Here is a 23,763-nt window from a genome sequence, read left to right as displayed (position 1 = left end):
GCGACATTACATTCAGAATGTTGTCCAACTATTACCGCTGCGTGTTTCCATAACTGTTTGTCATCCCAAACAGAAACCTAGTACCCGTTAAGCAACACCCCATTCCTGCCCCCACATGGCCCCTAATCTACATTTTGTCTGTGTGAGTTTGCTCACTCTATGTGCCCTGTGGAAGGGGAAGCACTCAACATTCGTCTTTTCATGACTGGCTTATTTCCTTTAGTGTGATGTTTCCAAGCTTCGCTCATCTTGAAGCATGGATCAGAATGTCGCTCCTTTTTTTATTATTTTTATTATTTTTTAAATTTTTTTCTGAGAGAGAGAGAGAGAGACACCATGAGCAAGGGAGGGTCAGAGAGAGAGGGAGACACAGAATCTGAAACAGGCTCCAGGCTCTGAGCTGTCAGCACCGAGCCCAATGTGGGGCGGGAACCCACGAACTGTGAGATCATGACCTGAGCCGAAGTTGGACGCTTAACTGACAGAGTCACCCAGGCGCCCCTGAATGTCATTCCTTTTTTAAGACTGAGTCATATTGCGTCATGTGTGCAGACCATATCTCATTTGTTATTTTGTTTACCCCTTCATGTCCTGGCGGACACTTGAGTTGTTTTTCCCTTTGGACTGTTACGAATAATGCTGACCTCGGCGTTCTTAGAGAGAAGCAAATTTAGGCCAGTAAAACATACATTGTGTGTTGCTCCAGATAAGAACACATAGAACATAAGGACCGCAGTAGGGAGCAAAAGTTTAAACTGCAGAATCCAAACTACACTCCAAGTTCATAGCATGAGCAGCGCTGCTTTCATGAGTGGCGTGTAAGAAACATTTGCTGAAGACCCGGGGTGAGCCAGGCCTACGTGCCCAGTCGCCAGCCGTCCGGGAGGGTCCCCTCCACCGCCCCCCCGACACCAGGGCACGTAGCTTCGCTTGCGGGCAGATGAGGTTGGTGCCCCACCAGAGAGGTGCAGCAGAGATCTCTGGACCTTCAGAGGGGAAGACAGAATTCTCCCAGGGGGAGCTTTAAGGAGGTGGCAGATTTCCATCCCTTGGTAATGGGGGCAGGAGAGGCGTTAACTAGGGCAAATTCCTGGCTCTGCCCTTCCTTTTCTAAACCCAGCCTGGATGTTTCTGCGTCTTAGGCCTGTCCTGAGGGCTCTGGATTCCCGTTGCCCACGTTATGCACAGCTGTTAAGCAGCCCTCATCCTGCATTTAAACAGCCATGCTACGTCGACTTGCTCTGTCTCCCACAAGCGCCTCCGATTTGCCCGTCAGGTTCTTTTAGGTGTCGTGGGGTGGCCACGCTCCCGGGAGCCTTCTCTTCGGGTGACCTGGGGCCTGACTCTTGTCGACCTCTGCCTACCGGGTGGACCCGGACTTGGGATCCAAGGGCACCCGATGCAGTTCTGCCCCAGCTCCCCCCCAGAGCTGTGCAACCTTGGGGTCACCCCACCCCTCTGACCCTGACGATGTGCAACATGAGGGGACCAGGTGGCCCCCACGGCCCGTCCAGCCCTACAGTGTTATGATTGCCCGTATCATGATTGAACCCTCCAGCACCCGCGGAATAAATGACCCCGCAGTCTGATAGTCTGGTGATAAGGAAGCCTGATGATTTTGCCGTTGCAGGCAAGTTTTTGCTCCGCGGTTCAACAGTCTGGCGGCGCTGATCCAGCTGGAGTTAGGCCAAGGCTGACGCGTTTCTTCACGCTGTCCTCTTTCAGGGAAGTGTCCTGGGCACCAGCCGGCCGAAGGCGCCCCGGGCCATGTCCGAACGCTGAGCGGGTGACAGGGAGCGGTTGTCCCAGCCTCAAGATGCTGAGCCTGAAGCTCCCTCGGCTGTTTCGCATCGACCAGGTGCCCCAGGTACGTGCTCCAATTCCTTGGGCTCCAGGCGGAGGCGAGGGTGTCGTGTCTGCCTGGGGTGACTGTCCCATCTTCAGCCGGTTGGTTCCCTGTAGGCCCATTGAGTTTTAACTTTTTTTTTTTATTAAAAACTTTTTGTTTATCTATTCATTTTGAGGGAGACTGCAAGCAGGGGAGGGGAGGAGAAGAGAGGGAGGTAGAGAATCCCAAGCAGGCCCCCTAAGTGTCAGTGCAGAGCCTGGTGCGGGGCTCGATCTCGTGACCCGGGGAGATCATGACCTGAGCTGAAATCAAGAGTCAGAGGTTCAACTGACTGTGTGTGGGGGCTCCCGCCACCTCGGGCTGTTCTCTTCAAGAAGGCCCTCCCGGACTCCCTCTGAGAAGGAGAGCTTCATGACCTAAGCCACAATCAAGAGTTGGATGCTTAACCGACTGAGCCTCCCAGGCGCCCCTAGACGGTAATTTTATTTGACAATTTGCTGGGAGAAAGGAACAAGCATTTTTTGTTTATTAAAACAGATGCAACTATATTGAGAAAAATGCGTAATTTGCGTGAATATTTAACAAAGACCTCATACGAATGCCGACCTTACTTTGGGTGGGTCCCGTGGATTCTAATAGTCAGTCTGCGGAGTGACCTTGGACAAGCTATTTCACGTCCCTACCTCAGCTTCTGCACCTGTAAAATGGTAATAAGAGTATCTGCTTCCGGGGGGTTACGGGGAAGAGTCGACGAGACAGCCCAGGCAAAGGGAAGGGCCCGGCTCATGGTGAACAGTCAGTAATGCTGCTGCCATTGTCATTATCAACCCTGTCACACAGAGGCCCTGGATGGCCTCTCCCTTTATATATCCATGAGCTGTGTGGCCTGAACTACTTCCCTACCTTCTCTGAGCCTCACTCATCAGAGGGGGCCAGGACACCACCTGTCGGCATTGTGAGGGTTATAATTCCGGCACATTCCTGGCTGAGGGATTGCTCACAGGAAAGGACAGTTCGTCCCTTCCCTCAGAAGGTGGGAGTGGGGTGGGTAGGTGACCTTGCACCCTGGGGAACAAGGGGCCAACTCAATAGTTAAAATGATTTCTCCAGCCCAGGATTTCTTAAAGTGGGCGCTTGGATCGCCACCATCAAAATCATTGGGAACTTATTAAAATACAGTCTGAGGGGTGCCTGCATGGCTCAGTCAGTACAGCGAGGGACTCTTGATTGTGGCTCAGGTCATGATTTCACACTTCATGAATTCGAGCCCCACATCAGGCTCCGTGTTGACAATGCAGAGCCCGCCTGCGATTCTCTCTCTCCCTTTCTCTCTATCCCTCCGGTGCACATGCACTCGCTTCCTCTCTCCCTCTCTCAAGATAAGTAAAGTAAACTTAAACATTTTTTAAATATATACAAAATGAAATAAAATAAAATATGAAGCATGATTGCAGGCATCCTTATATTGTTCTTGACTTTAATTAAAAGGAATGCCTTTGCAGTGCCTGGGAGGCTCAGTCAGTTACGTGTCCAACTCTTGATCTCGGGTCAAGTCTTGATCTCAAAGTTGTGAGCTCAAGTCCCGAATTGGACTCCGCCCTGTGTGGGGAGCCTACTTAAAAGCAAACAAAACAAACAAGTACATAAGGAAGGCTTTCCACACTTTTGAAATAATGTAGCTCTGTGTGTGTATAAGTAACCTTTATCAAGTCAAGGATATTCTTTTCTACCCGTTTTCTAGGATTTTTTTCCCTTTAATTAGGAATGAATTTTAGGGAACACATTTTTTTTCCTATCAGTGTATTTTTTGAGGTGGTTGCAAATGATTCATTTCAGTTATTAGTGTGGTGGGGCACATGGCGGCCTCAGTGGTTGAGCATCTGACTTCAGTTCAGGTCATGATCTCACAGTTCTTGAGTTCGAGCCCGTGTCGGGCCCTGTGCTGACAGCTCAGAGCCTAGAGCCTGCTTCGGGTTCTGTGTCTCCCTCTCTCTCTGCCCCTCCCCTGCTTGTGCTCTCTCTAAATAAACAACCAATCGTTAAAAGAAAGTTATTATTGTGGTGAATTATACTGACTGATTTCTACAAATATTAAGTCAGCCAAAATACAACTTGGTCATGATGTGATATCTTTTTTTTTTTTTTTTGATGTGATATCTTTTTAATCTGTTGCTGGAATCCACTAGTATTTTGTTTAGGACCCTCAATCTAATGAGTCAACCTGTAACTTTTCCTTCATACACTGCCCTTGCCTGGACGTGGGTTAGGATCGGGCCTATCCCAAAGAGTTGGGAGGGCGTTGCCTATTTATTCTGTGGCCGCCTGGTATCCTGTTAGAGTTCTATGTTCCTGGGTGGTTGGTGGGATTTACCTGTTCAATGGTCTCAGAAGAGCCGCCACACTACCCACCCCAAGGGCCATCATTAACTCGTCTCTGTGAATGGCAGACTGTGGTGTAGGGAGCAACTCATCTTGCAGTTGAATTTTCCTCCTGGAAAGATTTTTTTTTTTTTTGTAAATAACAGCTTTGTTGGGACATACTTCACATGCCTCTCAATTCATCCTTTAAAAGGATACAGCTCCATGGCTTGTAGATGTTGGTACACACAAAGTACGTCGCACAAAACTATCACCACGGTCCATTTTAGAACATTTTCATTACCTCGAAAGAAACGGTACCCATTAGCAGTCGTTTCCCATTTGCCATGGCAACCACTGACCTCTGTGGATTTGCCTGTTCTTGGTATTTCATGTAAATGGCACCATGTAATAGGTGGCCTTTTGCAAATGCCTTCTTCCATTTAGCATGTTTCCAAGGTTCATCTATGCTGTACCATGTACTAGTACTTTGTTTGTTTTATGGGCTGAGTGATATTCTGTCCTGTGGATGTTCGAGTTTGTTTATTCATTCGTTAGGTGATGGACCCTTGAGTTTCTATTTTTGGCTATTGCATATAGTACTGCTAATGGGCATTTGTGCACACGTTTTTGTGTGGACATGTCTTCAGTTCTCTTAGGTGCCAGCCTAGGAGTGGAATGTTGGATCACGTGGTAACTCGGTGCTTAACTACTTTTTTTTAATTGTAGTAAAATATATTTAACATAAAATTTACCATCTTAACCACTTTTAAGTGCACGGTTCAGTGGTGTTAAATCTACGCAAATTGTTGTATAACCATCACCACCGTGTAGTTCCATAATTCTTTGTACCTGGTAAAATGGAACCTCTCTACCCATTAAACAATAACTCCCCACTTGCCCCTCCCCCTAGCTTCTGAAAACCATCATTCTACTTTCCATCTTTATGATTTTGAGTATTCTAGTACCTTATATACGTGGAATCCTACGGAGTTTGGTTTTTTGTGACCGCCTTATTAATTTCACTTGGCATGATGTCCTCAATCTTCAGCCCTGTTGTATGTGTCAGAATTTCCTTCATTGTTTAAGGCTGGATAATAATCCATTGTATACACACACCCCATTTTGCTTATTCATTCTTCCATCAGTGAACACTGGATTACTTCTGTGTTTTCGCTATTGTGAGTAGTGCTGCTATGAACATAGATGTGCAAATATCCCTTTGACATCTTGCTTTCGGTTCTTTTGGGTATATACCCAGAGTGGAATTGCTGAATCCTTTGGTATTCCTATTTTTCATTTTTTGAGGAACCACTGTCCTGTTTTACATAGTGGCTGCACCATTTTACCTTCCCACCCATAGTGCACAACGGTTCTAATTTCTCCACATCCTCGTCAACACATGATTTTTGATTTTGTTCTTTTGGTTTTTAGTGCTTGATAGTAGCCATCTTACGGTATATGAGGTAGTAGTATCTCATTGTGGTTTTGACTTGCATTTCCCTAATGATTAATGATGTTGAGCATTCTCATGTACTTAATGGAGATTTGTGTATTTTCTTTGGAGAAATGTCTGTTCATGTCTTTTGCTCATTTTTAAATTGAGTCATTTGTCTTTTTTTTTGTTGAGTTGTAAGTGCTCTTTATATATTCTGGAGATAAGTCCCTTATCAGATATGTGATTTATAAATATTTTTTCCCATTCTGTGCACTCCCATATTTTCACTTTATTGATAGTATTCTTTGAATCACAAAAGTTTTAAATTTTGCTATTATCTTTTTTTTCCCATGATTTTGTTGCTTGTGATTTTGGTGTCATATCTAAGAATCCTTAGATTCTTAGAATGTAGGAATTAATATAGAATCTAGGAAAATAGTGCTCGCTTTGGCAGCACATATACTAGAATCTAAGAAAATATAGGAGTAAATCTTCATGACCTTGAATTACTCAATTCTAATTTATACATTTAACTTTGTGATCCATTTTTGAGTTATATATTGTATGTGGTGTGAGATAGGAGTCCACCTTTCTACTTTTTATGTATATATAGGTTGGTATTAATATTAAATTCTCCCTGAAAAAAGGTGGATTTGTGGCTCAGTGGAGCCTCTCTGTTATGTATTTTAGATCTCCAATGTCCATTATTTTTATGACTTTCTGCTTTGAGTTCCTTTTTCTGTGCCTGCTCTAACTTCTTAAGTAAATCACTCTGCTTTCTTTTTTTTTTTTTTATTTCTAGGAGAGAGAGAGAGAGACAGCGTGAGCAGGGGAGGGTCAGAGAGGGGGAGGGTCAGAGAGAGAGAGGGAGATACAGACTCTGAAATAGGCTCCAGGCTCCGAGCTGGCAGTCAGCACAGAGCCCGACGCGGGGCTCGAACCCAAGAACCACGAGATCATGACCTAAATGAAAGTCGGACACTTAACCGACTAAGCCACCCAGGCGCCCCAATCACTCTGCCTTCTAAAGTAAGTGACTGAGTACATATATTTCCTTCAAGTATTGCTTTAACTGCAGTCCATATGTGCTGTTTGAATTCATTTCCATTTTTTTAAGATTTTTAAAAATATTTATTAATTTTTGAGAGAGTGCAAGCAGGGGGAGGGCCAGAGAAAGGGGGACAGAGGATCCAAAGCAGACTTTAAGCTGACAGCACCGAGCCCAATACAGGGCTGAAACTCACAAACCGTGAGATCACAACCTATGCTGAAGTCAGGCATTCAACTGACTGAGCCACCCAGGCATCCCTGTTTAATTCATTTCTGATTTCTGTTTTGATTTCTTATGTAATGTATAATTGCTTAGAAGTGTGTGTATATTTTTTTTTATTCCCAAAAGTCTGGAGTTTTTGTTACTGATTTAATTTAATTGACGTGGTCTGAGAATGACCTCTGTATCATTCCCATCTTTGAAATTTGTTCAGAATAGCATTATGGACCAGCCCATGATCAATTTTCATAAATCTTCTAAATGTACTTGAAAATAATGTATAATCTTCAGTTGTTGGGGACAGTATTGCATATATGTCCTGGATGATCAAATATTTTTATATTATTACTAATTTTGTTCTGCTTGGTCTAGTCATAATTGAGATATGTTAAAATCTTCCACCATGTGACAGATTTGAGAATTACTCCTTGTGGATAAGTCTTCTTTTTTTTCTTTTTTTTTTTTTTTTGTAAGTAGGCTTCACACCCAGTGTGGAGCCTAAAGCAGGGCTTGAACTCATGACCCCGAGATGAAGACCTGAGCTGAAATTGAGTTAGACGCTTAACCAACTGAGCCACCTCAGCATCCCCTGTCAATTTTTGCTTTATATATTTTGAGCCTGTGTTTTTTAGGTACATCTAGATTTATATAATACCTTCCTGGTGAAGTAAATTTCTTATGATTTTGTAGTGATTCTCTTTCTATCTAGTAATGTTTTCTGTCTTAGAATCTCTGGAGTCAAATAACGACTCCGGCTTTGTTGTTTTTGTTATTTGTCTGGTTTATTTCTTTCCTTCCTTTGACTTTTAATCCCTCCCTGTTGTTGTATTTTAACTGTATGTCGTGTAAATGGCACATAGTTGGATTTTACCAAGCTTGATAATATTTGTCATTTAACTGGACAGTTTAGTCTGTTTATATTTATAAAGATTATTGATGTATTTCCATTCATTTTGATGATCTTATGTTGTTTCTAGTTACTGTCTCCATTTCCTTTCTTTGGATTGAGGTTTACCTCCTTATTTCTTTCTTCCTTTTCACATTTGATTTCCGCCTCCCCTTCTTTTATAGTTAATATCTAGAAATATGCTCTACATTTCTTAGTTAATGGCTACTGTAGCTATTGCAACATGATAAATTGTACTAGGCAGGAAGGGCTAGGCCTCAGGTGGTCACACAGAATGTTCTGGACTGGGGTTGGTCCTTCAGACTTGTCCCAAATGCGAAAAGGAGGCTAGGATTTCATATCACCATTACTGGATGTGTGTGGTCTCTGGGCAGGGAGAGTAACGTGGTCAGCGTGGTGGCCTTTGGCCAACAGCAGTTCCCACAGAGGGTTAAGTGGCTCAGTGCTGAAGGAGGGAAGGGTTTTAATACCAGAAGGCACTATGCCCTGAACTGCCCTGGCCTAGATGTAACATTAACCAGAGATAGTCACGTGGCCCCGACCTAATTGCAAAAAAGGCTGAGAAAAGTCAGAAAGCACAGGGGCTATTTGGCCAGCTGTCTCTGCCATACCTAACTTCTTAGATCTGAGGACTGGCAACATCCAAAAAATCCTAGACACTTATCAGTGTGTCTTCAAATATCACAAGAAAACCATTGTACTTTTCTCCTTTTGGAGAAATATACCCTGTCTCTTATTTGGTTTTTTATATTTTCTTAAAAAATTTTTTTAATGTTTATTCATTTTTTTTGAGAGAGAGGGAGAGAGACAGAGTGCGAGCAAGGGAGGGGCAGAGAGAGAGGGAGACACAGAACCTGAAGCAGGCTCCAGGCTCTGAGCTGTCAGCACAGAGCCCAGTATGGGGCTTGAACTCAAAAACCAGAAGTTCATGACCTGAGCCGAAGTTGGACACTTAACAGACTGAGCCACCCAGGCGCTTCAGTTGTTCATAGTTTCTACCTCTTAATCTCTCTGGACTACTTTCTTGGAATCTGCTTTCAGTTGACTAATTTTCTCTTTGGCTAGATCTAGTCTGCTGTTTGTCCCTTCAATGACTTTTTATTTCAATGTTTCTTAACTCCCAAATGTTATATTGGGTTCTTTTCGAGTCTGCTTGTTTTTTGTTCATATTTTGAAGCCATTTCTTTAGATATATTGAACATACTTATTTTGTATTTCAATATCTGCTCCTTGAACTGTCTACCATCTATAGTTTTGGCCATTTCTGACACCTAGTGTTGTTTGCTTGTGTACATGCTTGCATTGAATCAGCACTCCCCCAGAAAGGATTTGCATTTGCTTTTGTTACTTACCTGAGGGAGCCACAAACCTTTGACTTCTATTTATTTGTAACCACTTTAATTTTTCTACTTGAGACTTCTTGGACCATAGAAGGACGGGTGGATTTGGTCAGAAGCCCGAACGCAATCGATCTGATGGTTCTGACTTCTGGGGAGAGATGGTCTCAGAGAAACAGTTTCCTTATTGTCTTTTTCTGCCTCGTGGGGTTTATCTCACATTCTCCTGCCTTTAGAGTCCCAGTCTTATTGGCTGCTTACCACACAGGGCTCCTGGGGCTTTGTGTGACGTTCTTGCTTTTGTAGCATTTAGCTGATACTTTTATCTGGCTTTCAATGCAGAGTTCATCCAGCATTTTCATTGTTTTAGTCAGAAGGAGCCTTCAGGACGTCTAACTGACTATCATTTGTCCCAAACCAGATGGCGCCCAGCCATTCTTCCAGGCTCTTCCTCTGTTACTCTCGGTCCGGTGATCTTTCACTTCTGAAACTGTCGATAACACTTAGCATTTCCATCAACTATAGCGATCGCGGGGCTCACGAGGGTGGATGCAGTGAAGTGTGAGGAGGTTTGCCAGCCAACAAACTAGCGTTTGTTTCCTGGTTCTGCTATTAATTATGGCCTTGGAAACTTCTGTCGCTGAGCTTCAGTTTCCTCCTCTATAAAATGGGGTTGACAACCTTTACCTTGCAGTCCCCTTATGATGATCCGATGAAACAGGGTCTGCTCCTAACATGCGCTGGGTCTGAATTGGGAGAGCCATGGAGACCACAGACGCTATGTCTGAATGTAACTTACATGTGGAGCTAGCAGACACTTATACGGAATGGTTCCATTCTCCCTTGGCAAATATCCCTTCATAATCCCCAAAGAGTATATTATAAAGCTCTAACTTTTATATAGTGAAAGTCAGTGAAATATCAAAGACAACTAAACTTAATTATTGTTCTACATATCTGGATGTTATTTGATGGACTAGTGATGTTTGGATGAGTAGTAAAATAAAAACGTATACAATTTGGGGGGCCTGGGTGGCTCAGTAGGTTAAGCGTCCGACTTTGGCTCAGGTCATGATCTCACAGTCTGTGGGTTTGGGCCCTGCGTCGGGCTTTGTGCTGACAGGCTGATCCTGTATCACCTTCTCTCTCTGCCTCTCCCAGCTCATGCCCTGTCTCTCTTTCTCTCTCTCAAGAATAAATAATAAACATTAAAAAAAAATTTTTTAAACCCACATACAATTTATAAAGTAGTATGTTTAGCCCATAAGATTTATTTTTTTGCCTTTCTTTCAGCAAAATTATGGGTTATCTTGCTATAACCAACATTTTCACAAAATGATGCTCTATTAACAGTGATTTCAAATTACACCATTATTTTTGAGTCACTGAGTCTTACTTTTTTTTCTTTATTAATTAATTTCATCTGGGAGAAAATTCTGGTGAGTTTTTGTTCAGTTCTGCTAAGGGAGAGTAACTGAAATTATCAAAAAGTGTTTGTGGGGCACCTGGGTGGTTCATTCAGTTAAGTGTCAGACTCTTGATCTCAGCTCAAGTCTTGATCTCAGGGTCATGAGTTTAAGTCCCGCATTGGGCTCTGCACTGGATATGAAACCTACTTAAAAAAAAAAATTATATATATATATATATGCATATGTATATATTCTTAAAGCCTTATTTAGAATCAGAAATGAACTGTACATTTTATGTATCAAGTTCAAGTATAATGAATTTGCATATAATAATTGCAGTTAAGAAGAAAAATTATTAAATCTTTAAGTTTCATATACATTACCATTTTTATATGGCTCTTTTTACTCTCTCTTAAAACAGTATCTAGGGGCGCCTGGGTGACTTAGTCGGTTAAGTGTCCGACTTTCGCTTAGGTCATGATCTCGCGGTTCGTGGGTTCGAGCCCCACGTCAGGCTCTGTGCTGACTGCCACCTCAGAGCCTGGAGCCTGTTTCAGAGTCTGTGACTCCCTCTCTCTCTGACCCTCCCCTGCTCACGCTGTCTCTCTCTCTCTCTCCTAGAAATAAATAAAACATTAAAAAAAATTTTTAAACTGTATCTAGACCCCTATAGTACTTAAATTTGATTTTTCCAAGAAGAAAGTTATAAAGAAAACTCTAAATAGCAATATTTTGCTTAGTCAAAATTATACCATAATATATAATATTCAGAAAAGTAATCTGTATGGAAGTCAATTTCCTGTTTATTTGTATGTGAATCTTGTCTTTCATTGTCCACAGATATTTTTGTTTCTTTTTTTGAGTTTTGTCTTATTTAAATGTCATTTTTGTTACACATTTCACGTGTGGTTCCTTTGGTTTAGAAAAATCCTTATGTACCTAAGACTAGAAATACGTTCTTTGAATACCTTTAAAAGTGAAATAGCCAAACCTTGATTTTTTTTCTTTTTAAGTAAGCTTCATACCCAGTGTAGAGCCCAGTGTGGGGCTTGAACTCACCACCCTGAGATCAAGACCTGAGTTGAGATCAAGAGTCGGACACTTAACAAACTGAGCCACCCAAGCGCCTCAAATCTCAATATTTTTGTCGGCTTTTGCTAACATCCCATAATAAATACCTGTGAAGAGCTCCGATTCAAATTGATGTCATTTCCTCCCAAAGATGGTGTTTGCTCTGTATTCGACAACCCTCCGTTTCATTGATTTCTTTCCATCATCTTGCATCTTGTCTAGATTAAATCTAAGAATTTAATGGCATTTATATGGCATTCTCATTGTGTGAATCAGAGTAGTTTATGGTCACATTTGATAAGTGTTTCAGCAAGAAAGATGTGCCGTGTGGGAGAAGATTCAGAGAACGTCGCATGTCAACTTCAAATTGTTCCAAAGGGAGTCCTCGGTCCTAGTGAGGGGCTGAGACCCTGGGTTGTCATTTATTTCCAGTGCTAAGATTGCTTTTGGATCTTTGGTCAAATTCTGACCTTGTTTTAGGTTCTTGTTGTTGCCATAACATATTAGCACAGATTTCATGGCTTTCCGAAAAGAAGACGAGTTTATTATCTTACCGTTGTGGAGGTTAGAAGTCCAACATGGGTCTCATGAGGCTAAACTCACGGTGTTGGTGGAGGCTCTAGGGGAGAATCTGTTTTCTTGCCGGTTCCGGCTTCTAGAGACCACCTGTGTCCTCCACCCCTCGCCCCTTTCTGCCCCTTCAGAGCCAGCAGGTGGCATCTCCGACCAATGGCCACATCTCCCTCTGCCCCCTTCTGCCTCTTTCTTCCTTCTTATAAGGACCTGGGATTACACTGGGCGCACCTGGAAAATCCAGATAATCTCCCTATTTTCAGGTTAGCTGATTAGCAACGTTAATTCCATTTGTGACCTTAATTCCCTTGACCATCTAACTTTACATACTCACAATGTTTGGGATTAGGACGTGGGCATCTTGGGGGCGGTGCATTATTCCATCTGCCATAGACTTCCCTGTCACTACTGGTACCACAACCATGACAGATTTTTAAATCAGTGCCTAAAATTAAAAATATTTTTCCTAGTTCTTCAATCAAAGACTTACTTTTTACAACAAATAGAAAGCCAGTGGAATGTTGCATTGTCTCAACTTCCTTGCTTCTTCCGTGGGTCAGTGCTGTGTACGGTGCTGGCCATTCAATGGGACCTTTCACCCTGGTACGGCTGACCTGAATTGAGCAATATTTATTTTTTTAAGACATTGTATGTGTCCTTTTTCACGTTACTGTCCATTAAATCACTAATATCCTTGGGGTCCTCTGTCCTAGATAGTGATAGGTATTTTGTTTCCTTACTTGTTATATATCTTGTGTATTCAGCCAAAAGATATTTAGCTTCATTTTTTTTTTATTGTTTATTTATTTTGAGAGAGAGAGAGAGAGAGAGAGAGGCAGAGAGAGAGACAGAGAATCCCAAGCAGGCTCCCTGCTATCAGCACAGAGTCCAACATGGGGCTTGATCACATGACCATGAGATCATGACCTGAGCCGGAATCAGGAGTCGGATGCTCAAGCAGCTGAGCCACCCAGGTGCCCCAGCTTCATTTTCTATGAATATTGTGGTGCATCGATAAAAAGCATCCTTACTCTGGACTGCACATAGGACACTTCTTTTCTTAAAAATGTAACCCCAAAGTTCTAAATTACATTCACCTGTAATTGTAATTGCTTAATCCCAATAACGGTTGGCCATCTCTTCAGCGTATTTGTAGTTCTAGTAAGCACATGTGAGTTCTGTCCAAGTGGTTTTATGATATTTTCATTGAGATCCTAAGTGCTGTCTCTTGCTAGGACTCAGCGTGGCCCGTCCCACATGAGACAGTGGCTTAGTGTCCAGCCCAGAGCCAGGTATACAGCAGGCACTCCATAAATGGCAGGTTACAACTTATGCATCAGCTGGTGGCCTTCCCTTTTCCTTTTCTGTCATCTCCGTGCCTTCTGCCCGCAAACACCTCACTTCTCTCTCTCTCCTGCTCTGGCTCTTGAGGTGTATCTTGTCCCCCTTACCTAAAGGGAAAGTCGTCTCTTGCAATGAATTGGATTCTGGGCAGGGAGGTGACTGTCAGATGCTGAAGCGGGGGACGGGCTGTGACCAGATGCAGTGCCACCAGTAACATGCCCTGGGACCTTGTGAGAAGTGCACACTCTCCCCCATTCCCACCGAATCGCAGTAAGGACTCCAGGCCATCTGCCGACACTGGCACAAGAACATTTGAGAGGCACTGATGTAGAGACACTGTCACCCAGTGTCCCTGCTGGCTTTGGCCAGCTCGGGCTGCCATGGCAAAGTGCCACAGACTGGCTGGACAAAGAGAAGTTCACAGCTCTGGAGGCTGGAAGTCCAAGGTCAAGGTGCTGGCAGGGTTGGTTCTCTTGAGGCCTCTCTCCTTGGCTTGCAGATGCCCCCTTCGTTCTGCCCTCATGTGGTCGGTCTGCTGCACATGCACGCCCGTAGCGTCTCCCCTTCTTCCTGGGGGGTGCCAGTCAGATTGGACTAGGACCCACCCTCCCTAATAGCCTCATTTAATCACCTCATTTTAGTCACCCCCGCTTTCAGGGGCGCCTGGGGGGCTCAGTCGGTTGAGCCTCCAACTCTTGGTTTCGGCTCAGGTCATGATCTCACAGTTTCGTGGGTTCAAGCCCCGCATCGGGCTCTGTGCTGACAGCTAGCTCAGAGCCTGGAGTCTGTCTTCTGATTCTGTGTCTCCCTCTCTCTCTGACCCTCCTCCTCCTCCCTCTCTCTCTTTCTCTCTCAAAATAAAAACTTTAAAAAAATCTTGGCTCCAAATAGAGTCACAGTTGAGTTACTGGGGGTTAGGGCCTCAACATATGAGTTTTGTGGGGGACACAATTCAGCCTATAAACCCCACTCTGCAGAGGAAGAAACAGGCTCAGAGAAGTACCTGACAGTCCAGAGTCACACCACAGGCCAAGAGATGAGAGCTTCCTCGCCTACGGAGCCCTCGGAGCGGCAGCAATGGGAGCATTAAGAGGCCAAGGAAATGAAGTCTGATGTTTGCGCGTAGCTTTCAGATTTGCTTCCCTGACTCCTGGGAGCTTTGGAAAAATGTCTTAGCCTCCCTGGGCCTTGGTTTCCTTTTCTGTGAAATGGGGACAATGAAAGGCTCTCCCTCACAAGGTCATGAGGACTCCTTGAAATGTGGATGGGAAATGCAGATGGCCACACTGACGACACCTGACCCGACCCTCCCCCACCCCGCCTCTCCCCTTTGCCGGCCATCGGAATCTGCTCTTACTTACCGCTAGCCAGAATGCTCGATTATTTTCCCCAGGTGATTTGCAGTTTAACAGCTAGAAAAACCAAGGGTTGAAAACGGTCACAGTGGAATTTGAGGCACCAGCTGGCAGGTGCACAGTGTCTTTCCAGAAAGCCAAGCCTTGGCAGGCACTAAGAGGAAAGCTCGCTGAGATGCCCTTCCACCCCGGGGACCTAGGGATTCTCACTTCTAAATAATAGGCTGCGCACACAATTTGATTTCATTTCACGTGAAATTGCCTGGCCTCCAACCAGGGATGGGAGGTGGATTCCGACAAATCGATTCTGCAGTGCAAATTAGCCAGCACCTGCTGACCTAGGGCTGCTTGGAAATGAGACCCAGCTATGGAGAACCAAGGCAATGATTGCAATTTGCCTTTCGGGGTTAGACGGGGTGTGAATACAAAATTGTTTCCAAATGTCCCATTTGTTGTTTAGATTTAGGGAGCGTGTCTTCTTTTAAGATCTACTCTATGCAAAGCACTTTGCTGAGGCCAGAGCCGGAAGATGGAGCGAATGATGCTCCTTTCCCGTGCTCAGAGGGACTCGGCGCAAGAGTGCATCTGGCATTTTGACCTAATAAACTGAGGTTCAAGTTGAGGGAGGTGGGGGCAGGTCAGAACATCGCTGTTGTAGGCCTGAGGGACTCCTTTCTTTTCTCCAGTCTTTATCCATCTGGGTGGTCAGTCAGTTGAGTGTCTGACTTCGGCTCAGGTCGTTGATCCCACAGTTCATGGGTTTGAGCCCCGTGTTGGGCTCTGTGCTCACAGCTCAGAGCCTGGAGCCTGCTTTGGATTCTGTGTCTCCCTCTCTCTTTTGCTCCTCCCCCTCCCCCCCACCTCTCTCTCTGTCTCAAGGAGAAACATTTTAAAAAATTAAAAAATAATAAATCCTGCCCCTAGAGTATGGTTAGTGGGCTTCCCATCCATGTCTAGGGTCAGCAGAGCAGGTTGGAGGAGATTCTTTAAATATGAAGAATGCCCAGTGCTCCTCGAGCCCCTTGTTGTGAGATCTCCTCAGCACAGGATCTGCAAAACACACTCCTGTGAAGGAGTGAATCATCAATAACAATGGCTCCTTTCTGGAAATTTCTGCATTTTAATGAGAGGCCAATCTTTTAAAACAATTTTTAAAAATTTATTGTGTTTTATTTTATATTTGAGAGAGAGTGCACAAGCAGGGGGAGGGCAGAGAGATGGACACAGAATCTGAAGGAGGCTCCAGGCTCTGAGCTGTCAGCACAGAGCCCGACACGGGGCTCGAACTCATGAGCGGTGAGATCATGACCTGACCTGAAGTCGCGATGCTTAACCAACTTAGCCATCCAGGTGCCCCCCGCCAAAAAAAATTTTTTTTAATGTTTTATTTATTTCTAGGAGAGAGAGAGAGAGAGAGAGCGTGAGCAGGGGAGGGTCAGAGAGAGAGGGAGTCACAGACTGAAACAGGCTCCAGGCTCTGAGCTGGCAGTCAGCACAGAGCCCGACGCGGGGCTCGAACCCACAAACCGCGAGATCACGACCTGAGCGAAAGTTGGACGCTTAACCGACTAAGCCACCCGGGCGCCCCCCAAAAAATTTTTTTAAGGGGAGACTATACTGTGAGATGGAACGGGAGACCCCCAGTTTCCGCTGCAGGGCGTTCCTGTGCCTGCCGGGCACGGCCACCCTTCTCACATGGGTCCGGAGCTGAAGGCCCTGGTGGGGAGGGCAGCTGCGAGCCAGGATTCCTGCTGCCCGGGGCCTGGAGCCTGCCCACTGCAAACCGGGGGCGTCAGCAGAACTGAACGGGGAACCAGAAACCAGAACAAATTGCTTTAATCAGCTAAGACCCAAACCTAATTCAAATAGTATTTTTTCACTGGACCATGAACCGACTTCATGGTTCGCCCTCCCCCTGCTTGACCAGTTTAATCCAGAACTGAACTAGGAAGGGAATGTACTCACGGGTTTATAGGTGAGGACACTGAGGCCTGAGAGTCATGGCTGGGTCAAGGTCACAGGGTACCTCGGAGGCCCAGGTTTGACTCTACCCTAATAACCCCTGACTTTCTCCACTTGACTCAGAACCTCAAGACATAGTTGTTGTACTTTTAAAAAAAATTTTTTTTTTTAGTGTTTATGTTTGAGAGAGAGAGCGTGCGTGCATGAGTGCAAGTGGGGGAGGGGCAGAGAGTGAGGGAGACACAGAATCCCGGGCAGGCTCCGGGCTCTGAGCTGTCAGCACAGAATCTGACTCAGGGCTCAAACTCACGAACTGCGATATCATGACCTGAGCCAAGGCTGGACATTTAACTGACTGAGCCACCCAGGCGCCCCCCTATTTTGTACTAGGTTGGCATTCTCTGTCTTTCTTTTCCCCCTCAGCCCCAGAAAACTAAAGGGAAAACTCTATAATATATTATCATTGTCAGTATTTGCCTCTATTAATCAACTCATTTTTCATCTACCTTTCAAAACTATGACCACATTCCTCTAAATCAGTGGTTCTTAACAGGGGAGATTTTGCCCCCAGGGGATATCGGCAGCATCTGGAGACATTTTTAGTTGTCACAGCTTGTGATAACCAAGGTGTGTGCCCCTGGCATCATAGGGAGAGACCGTGTGTGCTGCTTAACTGTTGCCTAGGACAGCCCGTGACAACACAAAATTCTCTGGCCAAAAATGTCCATAGTGTCAAGATTGGGAAGCTCCTAACTCAACCCAAAAGCGAAAGGAAGTCTACAAATCCTTAATAAGTTAAACTCCTTGCCTCTCTGTGCTCCTCCCAGCCTCTGTCCCACCAGGGTCCTTAAACTTCTAATCCACATTATCACGGCAGGAATACAGTTTACATGCTTCTTGTTCTCACGTCATGCTTATGCATCCTGACCTTTGTCCCTCTTGCCTCATTTTTACAATTACCCTTTTTTTCAATGTTTATTTATTTTTGAGAGAGAGAGAGAGGCAGAGAGATGGAGCATGAGTGGGGTAGGGACAGAGAGAGAGAGAGGGAGACACAGTCGGAAGCAGGCTCCAGGCTCTGAGCTGTCAGCATTGAGCTCAACACAGGGCTCAAACTCATGACCTGCGAGATCATGACCTGAGCTGAAGTCGGACACTTAACTGACTGAGCCACTCAGATGCCCCGTATAATTACCCTTTTGAGAGAGAGATAGAGTGCAAGCTGGGAAGGGGCAGAGAGAGAGGGAAACACAGAATCCAAAGCAGGTTCCAGGCTCTGAGCTGTCAGCACAGAGCCCCGCATGGGGCTCGAACTCACGAACCACGAGATCATGACCTGAGCCGAAGTTGGATGCTTAACCGACTGAGCCACCAGGGCGCTCCGTACAATGACCCTTTTAAATAGCTCTAATGGGGTCCTCCCTCCGTGCAGGTTCACACCCATATGTGAGCTGACCAGTCCAACTCTCTCCTTGGAAGGTGGTGACCGAGAGACTCGCCCCGTGGGCTGCGTGGGGAGGGGAGGGCTGGCCCGGCAGGCCCGGCTGCGGCAGCTTCCCCCCTGCCTGCATCCCAGGCTGATGCGTCACCGTCTTCATCATCAAAAGGCCTTTATGAAGCGCCTTAGTGCATATGAAGCGCCTGGCGCTGAGCGGGACTGTTCTGCAGAGGCCTTCCCCCCAGACCCTGACACCCAGGGCCTGTCGGCTCGGACAGACAGCGTATATGTCAGCCAACCGCGAAGGCACCCAAAGACCAGGCGGTAGGCCCCAGGCAGAGGGCGCAAAGCCACCCTCTTAGGCAATATTCATGACGAGAGTAAGTGCGTCTGGGACTGAAGACTGGCTGGGTTCCCAGAGGGAGCCAGGAGCTCCACTTCTCTCTCCTCCGCGCTACCGGCTTCTGGAAGGACGTGGGGTTTTAGAACGGACAGGGAGGAGGAGAGGAGGGGGCAGAGGGGAGCAGCTTGTCAGGTCAAGGACTTGGGGTCAAGGGGTCCAGGCTTAAGGGTTCAAGTGCACAGCCTGAGAGCCAATGAGATGCTGCCGGAGCTGCTCCTCCCGAAACGTTCTTGCCGCCCTCTCACCTCCCCTCGGTGCCCCGTTCTCTTCCCCCCTGCAGGTGTTCCACGAGCAGGGCATCCTCTTCGGCTACCGACACCCACAGAGTTCCGCCACCGCCTGCCTCCTCAGCCTTTTCCAGATGACCAATGAGACCCTCAACATCTGGACTCACTTGCTGCCCTTCTGGTACCTTCCGGCCCCCTTGACTGGCCAGCTCCTTCGGGAGCCCTGGGGACTGGGGCTTCTTTAAATCCCAAGGAGGGGGGTTGGGAAGGCTGAGATTCCAGGCTGGGATCTGGGGGGACTCCCCCATGGTGTGCGGGCGTGGAGCTAGGAGACGCTGGGGCCTGCTGCAGGGAGAGCTCAGCACGTGGGCTCTGGTGGCGTTCAGGGGACTCCTCGTGGCCCCCCAGCCTTTCCCTGCCCCGGGGCCTGGTTAAAACCTGACGAGCTCCAGCAAGTCCCTTAACCTCTCTGAGCTTCATGTTTTCCCATCTGCGAAGCAAGAGCGATAGTCTGCACTCTGCCCAGACTCTGTGCCCGCTCTCCCACGGAGGGAGACGACAGCTCAGAGCCTGGAGCCTGCTTCGGATTCTGTGTCTCCCTCTCTCTCTGCCCCGCCGTCATTCACCCTCTGTCTCTCTCTCTCTCAAAAAATAAAGAAACATTTCAAACATTAAAAAATACTTTAAATGCTAATAATTATAACTTGCAGATGGGGATGGGGGCGGTGCCTTCCCCTGGCTCCCGGTCATCCTGGAGGTGCTAGGTCACCTGCTTCCCGTGGTGACCCACCCAGCCCCCTGGCCCTGCCCGTTGCCGCTCTGCCCTGGCTTTCTCCCCCCCAACCCCCTCTGGCCGCAGGCCTCTCTGGCTGCCCGGACTTCCGTTTTATGGATGAACCACAGGTGATTTAGGCTGTTTTAAAGTTTGTGCCGCCAGGGGCGCTGGCCTGACCATCCTCGTTTGTGCATCTTGAGCTCCGGTGCACAGATCCCCGTGGGGTGACCTCTTGGCCGTCCCGAAGCTGAGCCGCTCTGGCTGAGGCCCCCCCACTGCACACGGCCCCCTGACACTGCCAGGCCCTGAGAGGTGGTCGCCGCTGAGTGACACAGAGTGGGGGAGGGTTGGAGAGATGCCCAGCGGAAGTGGGGCCAGGGAGTCATCGTGAGGAGGTGGGACAGGTTTGGAGAGCAGCACGTAGTTGAAGCTGTGTTTCTGCGGGGCCAGGAGGAGAAAGATGGCAGTGTAGCCAGAAGATGGAGTGATGCTCTGTGCGCTCCTGCGTGAAAGGCTTTGTCGTCTCCCTCCGTGGGAGAGCCAGTGGGCAGAGGGGCTGGCTTTCTAGGAGCGGTTTGTGGAAGTGGGCGATTCAGCAGGCAGGACCCCCTCTGCCCGGGGCACGGGTGAGGCAGACGGGAGGCGGGGCTGAGCTGTGTGTCTGTATGGAGGTGGGCCCAGAGACCCAGGCTCCGCTGAGCCCTAGCACGGGTCTGGGACACTCAGGACGGGGACTGCATTAGCGGCGGAGGAATAGCGTGGAGAGGAGGGAGAAAAAGGTCCTGGCACCTTCTAGACTTTCAAGCACTCCCCCGCCCCCCGCCCCGGGAGGTTGCTTCTGTTTGAAGAGCCTAGATAGAGCCATAGAGTTTGTCTATGAAGGGGACATAGACAAACCACAGGGATGCCGGCGATGCCGAATGTGGATCCTGTGGGGGGTGGTTGAGTGCAATGGGGTTATTTAGTGTGAGGTTCAGAGAGGTGGGGGAGGGATCCTCGGATCTTTGATAGGCTGTTTGTCTGTGGTCTCGTGGAGGGGAGCTAGGGCTGATCAAGTGGAGATAGATTCTGGGGAGGCAGGTGTCAGCTTAGTGAAGGACTTAGGCAAGATGCTCTAAGAGAGATTCTATGGTTACAAGGCAGGGAGAAGATGGGCCTAGATGAACCTAAATGCTCTCCCCTTGCCCCCTCCTGCCCATTTCCAACCAAAAAAGGATCCCACTCACCCCCCATCACGCCTAGTATTTCACCGAGGTGAGGACACACGTGGTTCAGTCATCCCAGGGCAACAGAGCCCAACAGATGGTCCGGGGAGGGGCGTAAGGGGAGCCCCACCCCCACCCCCTCGCAGAGGTCAAGTGGGCCCCGCTGTGTTCCAGGTTCTTCATGTGGAGGTTTGTGACCGCCTTGTATGTGACAGACATCCAGAATGACAGCTACTCCTGGCCTCTGTTTGTGTACATGGGCTCCAGCTGCGTGTACCCGCTTGCGTCCAGCTGTGCGCACACCTTCAGCTCCATGTCCGGGAATGCCCGGCACATCTGCTACTTCCTGGACTATGGTGCCGTCAACCTCTTCAGCCTGGGTATGTGGGGGCCCCGCGTTCTCCTCCTCACCCTGTGACTCGGCACCTTGTCCCTTCCCGTGGGACCGGGGGCCACCAGAAGGCATCGATCGGCTTGCAGAAGAGTCATGGGGATGCCAGGGCCTGGTCAGGGTTCCTGATGAGTGTTGGGCAAGCACCTGGTCCCCCAAGGGCATGCTGGCAAATACCAACGACCGATTCTCCGGCGACACAGGCCCTGATCTGTGGTGTTAGCTGACTTGTGCGGTGTCAGTACTCCCACCGTGGCCAGTGAAGCCAGATATCTCTGAACTTGGGTGGGGGAGAGATACATAGCTGTGTACCATCAAGCAGTAATTCCTCTGTGCAGACACGGTAGATGCGTTAACTGGAAGTCATTACTTCCGCGAACGTGCTACATTTTTTAATGTTCATTTATTTTTGAGAGAGAGAGAGAAAGAACGCAAGCGGGGAAGGGGCAGAGAGAGAGGGAGAGAGAGAGAGAGGGGGGGGGACACAGAATCCAAAGCAGGTTCCAGGCTCTGAGCTGTTAGCACAGAGCCCGACACGGGGCTCAAACCCACAAGCCATGCGATCGTGACCTGAGCCGAAGTCAGACACTCAACCGACTGAGCCCCCCGGAGCCCCAGAGCTTATTTAATTGTAAGCTTGTGTGGTTGGCTGTGTTTTAACAGTCAGCCTGCAAGATCTCAGAAAGCTCAGCAATCTGCTGTCATTGGCCAGGGCCCAGCCTCTTCCTGGCTGTGGGGTCCGTGCAGCCCCATGGGCTGCTCTTCTGAGTGCTCTGAGGCGGGGGCCCCACCATGGGCCCCGAACCACTCCCCTTTCTCGGGCCCCCATCACATCACTCTCCGATCTCCCTCAGCCTGTCCATGTTCTCCTCCTTTGCTGGCTCCCCTCTCCTGCTGTGCCGTCAACAGGCAAGCTCTGCGTCAGTCCTTGGGCCTCTCCTGCTGCGCCGTCCCCCTTCAGGGTGGTCTCCCTCGTGCCCACGCCATCCCCTAACACCTCTGGACCAGGCAGTCCCCAAGCCATCTCTGGTTTACCACCCACCTGAAGTCCACACCGCATCCAGCCCCGTGCCTGAAACTGTCACCCCTGCCCCCCGCCACCTCCTGCGCACACCTGCTCCCCTTCCTGCGGTGACTCGCCTGGCTAGTGGCCTCCCTCTACTTGGTCTCTCAAGTCAGAGCCTGTACGTAGCCCCCCAGTCCCCTCCCTCTCACGCCCCTGCCCGTGCAACTCCACCATCCTGTCGGCACATTCCCGTGAGTCTCGTCCCCGCGATCTTCAAGTCACTCCCCCGTGGGGGCTTCACTCAGACCCTCCTGTCTCTCCCCTGCACGGTTATGACAGCCTCCCCTCCACCTCCTGCTTCTCCCCTACTTCGAGCCAGCTTTCCCTGGGAGACTTCTCTTAACACCTTCAAATCTAGCACCCGGCCCCCTTAAGACCTGTCAGGACTCCGTGTTACCCTGGAGGAAGTTCAAACTCCTTAATCTAGAGGCTTCCATAGCCCTTGGTCACCGGCCCCAGACCCTTGATAAGAGCAGGTATTTTGGAGAAACCACTATCCAGGAGGCTGCGTGCCCAGCACCTGACACACATCACGAGGGGGGGCAGCACAGTGCGGAGCTGGTGACCCGGCTGCCCCTACCCCCTAATCATGATTTACTCTTGGGCGCACTTCTGAACCTCACTAAGCCACAAAACGGGCATCATATCTTCCCCATAGGATGGTACGAAGATGAAATGAGTTTTGCCAAGCGGAGCACACGGCACAGTGCCTGGCATTTAGCAAGCATTGGAGGGTGGCCAGTACCATGATTATGTCCTTAATCCTGATGCCAGTCCCCGGGGGTGGGGGCTCTCACTATAGCCACCCTGTAGGCAAGAATAATGAAGCGCTTGTGAAGGTGAGTTTCTCATGTCACACAGCGTGCAAATGGCCGGGCCAGGGTTAGCACCCAGGCCCTGGCGGTCAGCCACCACCCCAAACTGTCTCCCTTCCCATCACTGGCTTTCTGTCTTTGTAAGGCTTTCTGGGTGTCTGGCATCCTCACCCATGACCTTACCAGGGAACTTCATCTTTCCCTCCCTACAAGGCCTTCAAGGCTCAGTCCCGACAGCCTCAGCGGCCCCTACCATGGCTTCCTCCTCCAAGCCCCCAGGCCCGGAGCCCCCCCTGGGGCTCTGGGCCCCAGCCCAGTCAGCGAGTCCTTCATCTCTGCTCCTTGCTCAGAATGGCTCCCCAAGGGCACGACACCGTACCTTCAAGTTTGGTTTTCCAGTCTGTAGCCCAGTGCCTGGTGTGGGAGTGGTTCAGGGAACATGGAAAGAAGGTCTAGTCCGTGGAGAGCCTATGGATTCCACCTCAGACTCCCTGCCCCTTTGTCTGCAGCCACCTCTCCTGCCCGTTCTTACCCTGTGGAAACCCTCAGTCCCAACCCCCCCCCCGCCCC

General features: G+C 48.2%; 1 protein-coding gene and 1 long non-coding RNA gene across 4 annotated transcripts in view; one reads left to right on the top strand and one right to left on the bottom strand.

Moving 5' to 3' along the window:
* Positions 1-1,616: 1,616 nt before the first annotated feature.
* LOC144216970 (uncharacterized) lies at positions 1,617-18,425 on the bottom strand. 2 transcript variants are annotated; one of them, XR_013330812.1, is made up of 6 exons: positions 18,330-18,425; positions 14,918-14,968; positions 14,560-14,757; positions 12,703-12,826; positions 11,747-11,868; positions 1,617-1,956 (listed from the first exon to the last, which is right to left on the bottom strand). It is a non-coding gene; the product is annotated as an uncharacterized LOC144216970 (long non-coding RNA). The 2 variants fall into 2 exon arrangements; XR_013330814.1 differs by lacking the exon at positions 11,747-11,868.
* The window catches only part of PAQR5 (progestin and adipoQ receptor family member 5), a 39,185-nt gene continuing 17,223 nt past the window's right edge, over positions 1,802-23,763 (top strand). The window contains exons 1-3 of one of the 2 annotated variants that reach the window (XM_077746407.1): positions 1,802-1,867; positions 18,995-19,122; positions 21,096-21,301. In XM_077746407.1, the coding sequence (XP_077602533.1) occupies positions 1,817-1,867; positions 18,995-19,122; positions 21,096-21,301 (385 nt within the window). In that variant the 5' untranslated portion in view covers positions 1,802-1,816. Of the gene's footprint in view, positions 1,868-18,551; positions 18,692-18,994; positions 19,123-21,095; positions 21,302-23,763 lie in introns of those variants that run through there. The other variant, XM_077746415.1, reaches the window with a different exon arrangement.

This window comes from Crocuta crocuta, unplaced genomic scaffold (genome assembly GCF_008692635.1).
Source record: "Crocuta crocuta isolate KB4526 unplaced genomic scaffold, BGI_CrCroc_1.0 scaffold130, whole genome shotgun sequence".
Lineage (NCBI taxonomy): Eukaryota > Metazoa > Chordata > Mammalia > Carnivora > Hyaenidae > Crocuta > Crocuta crocuta.
This window is presented reverse-complemented; position numbering and strand designations above follow the sequence as displayed.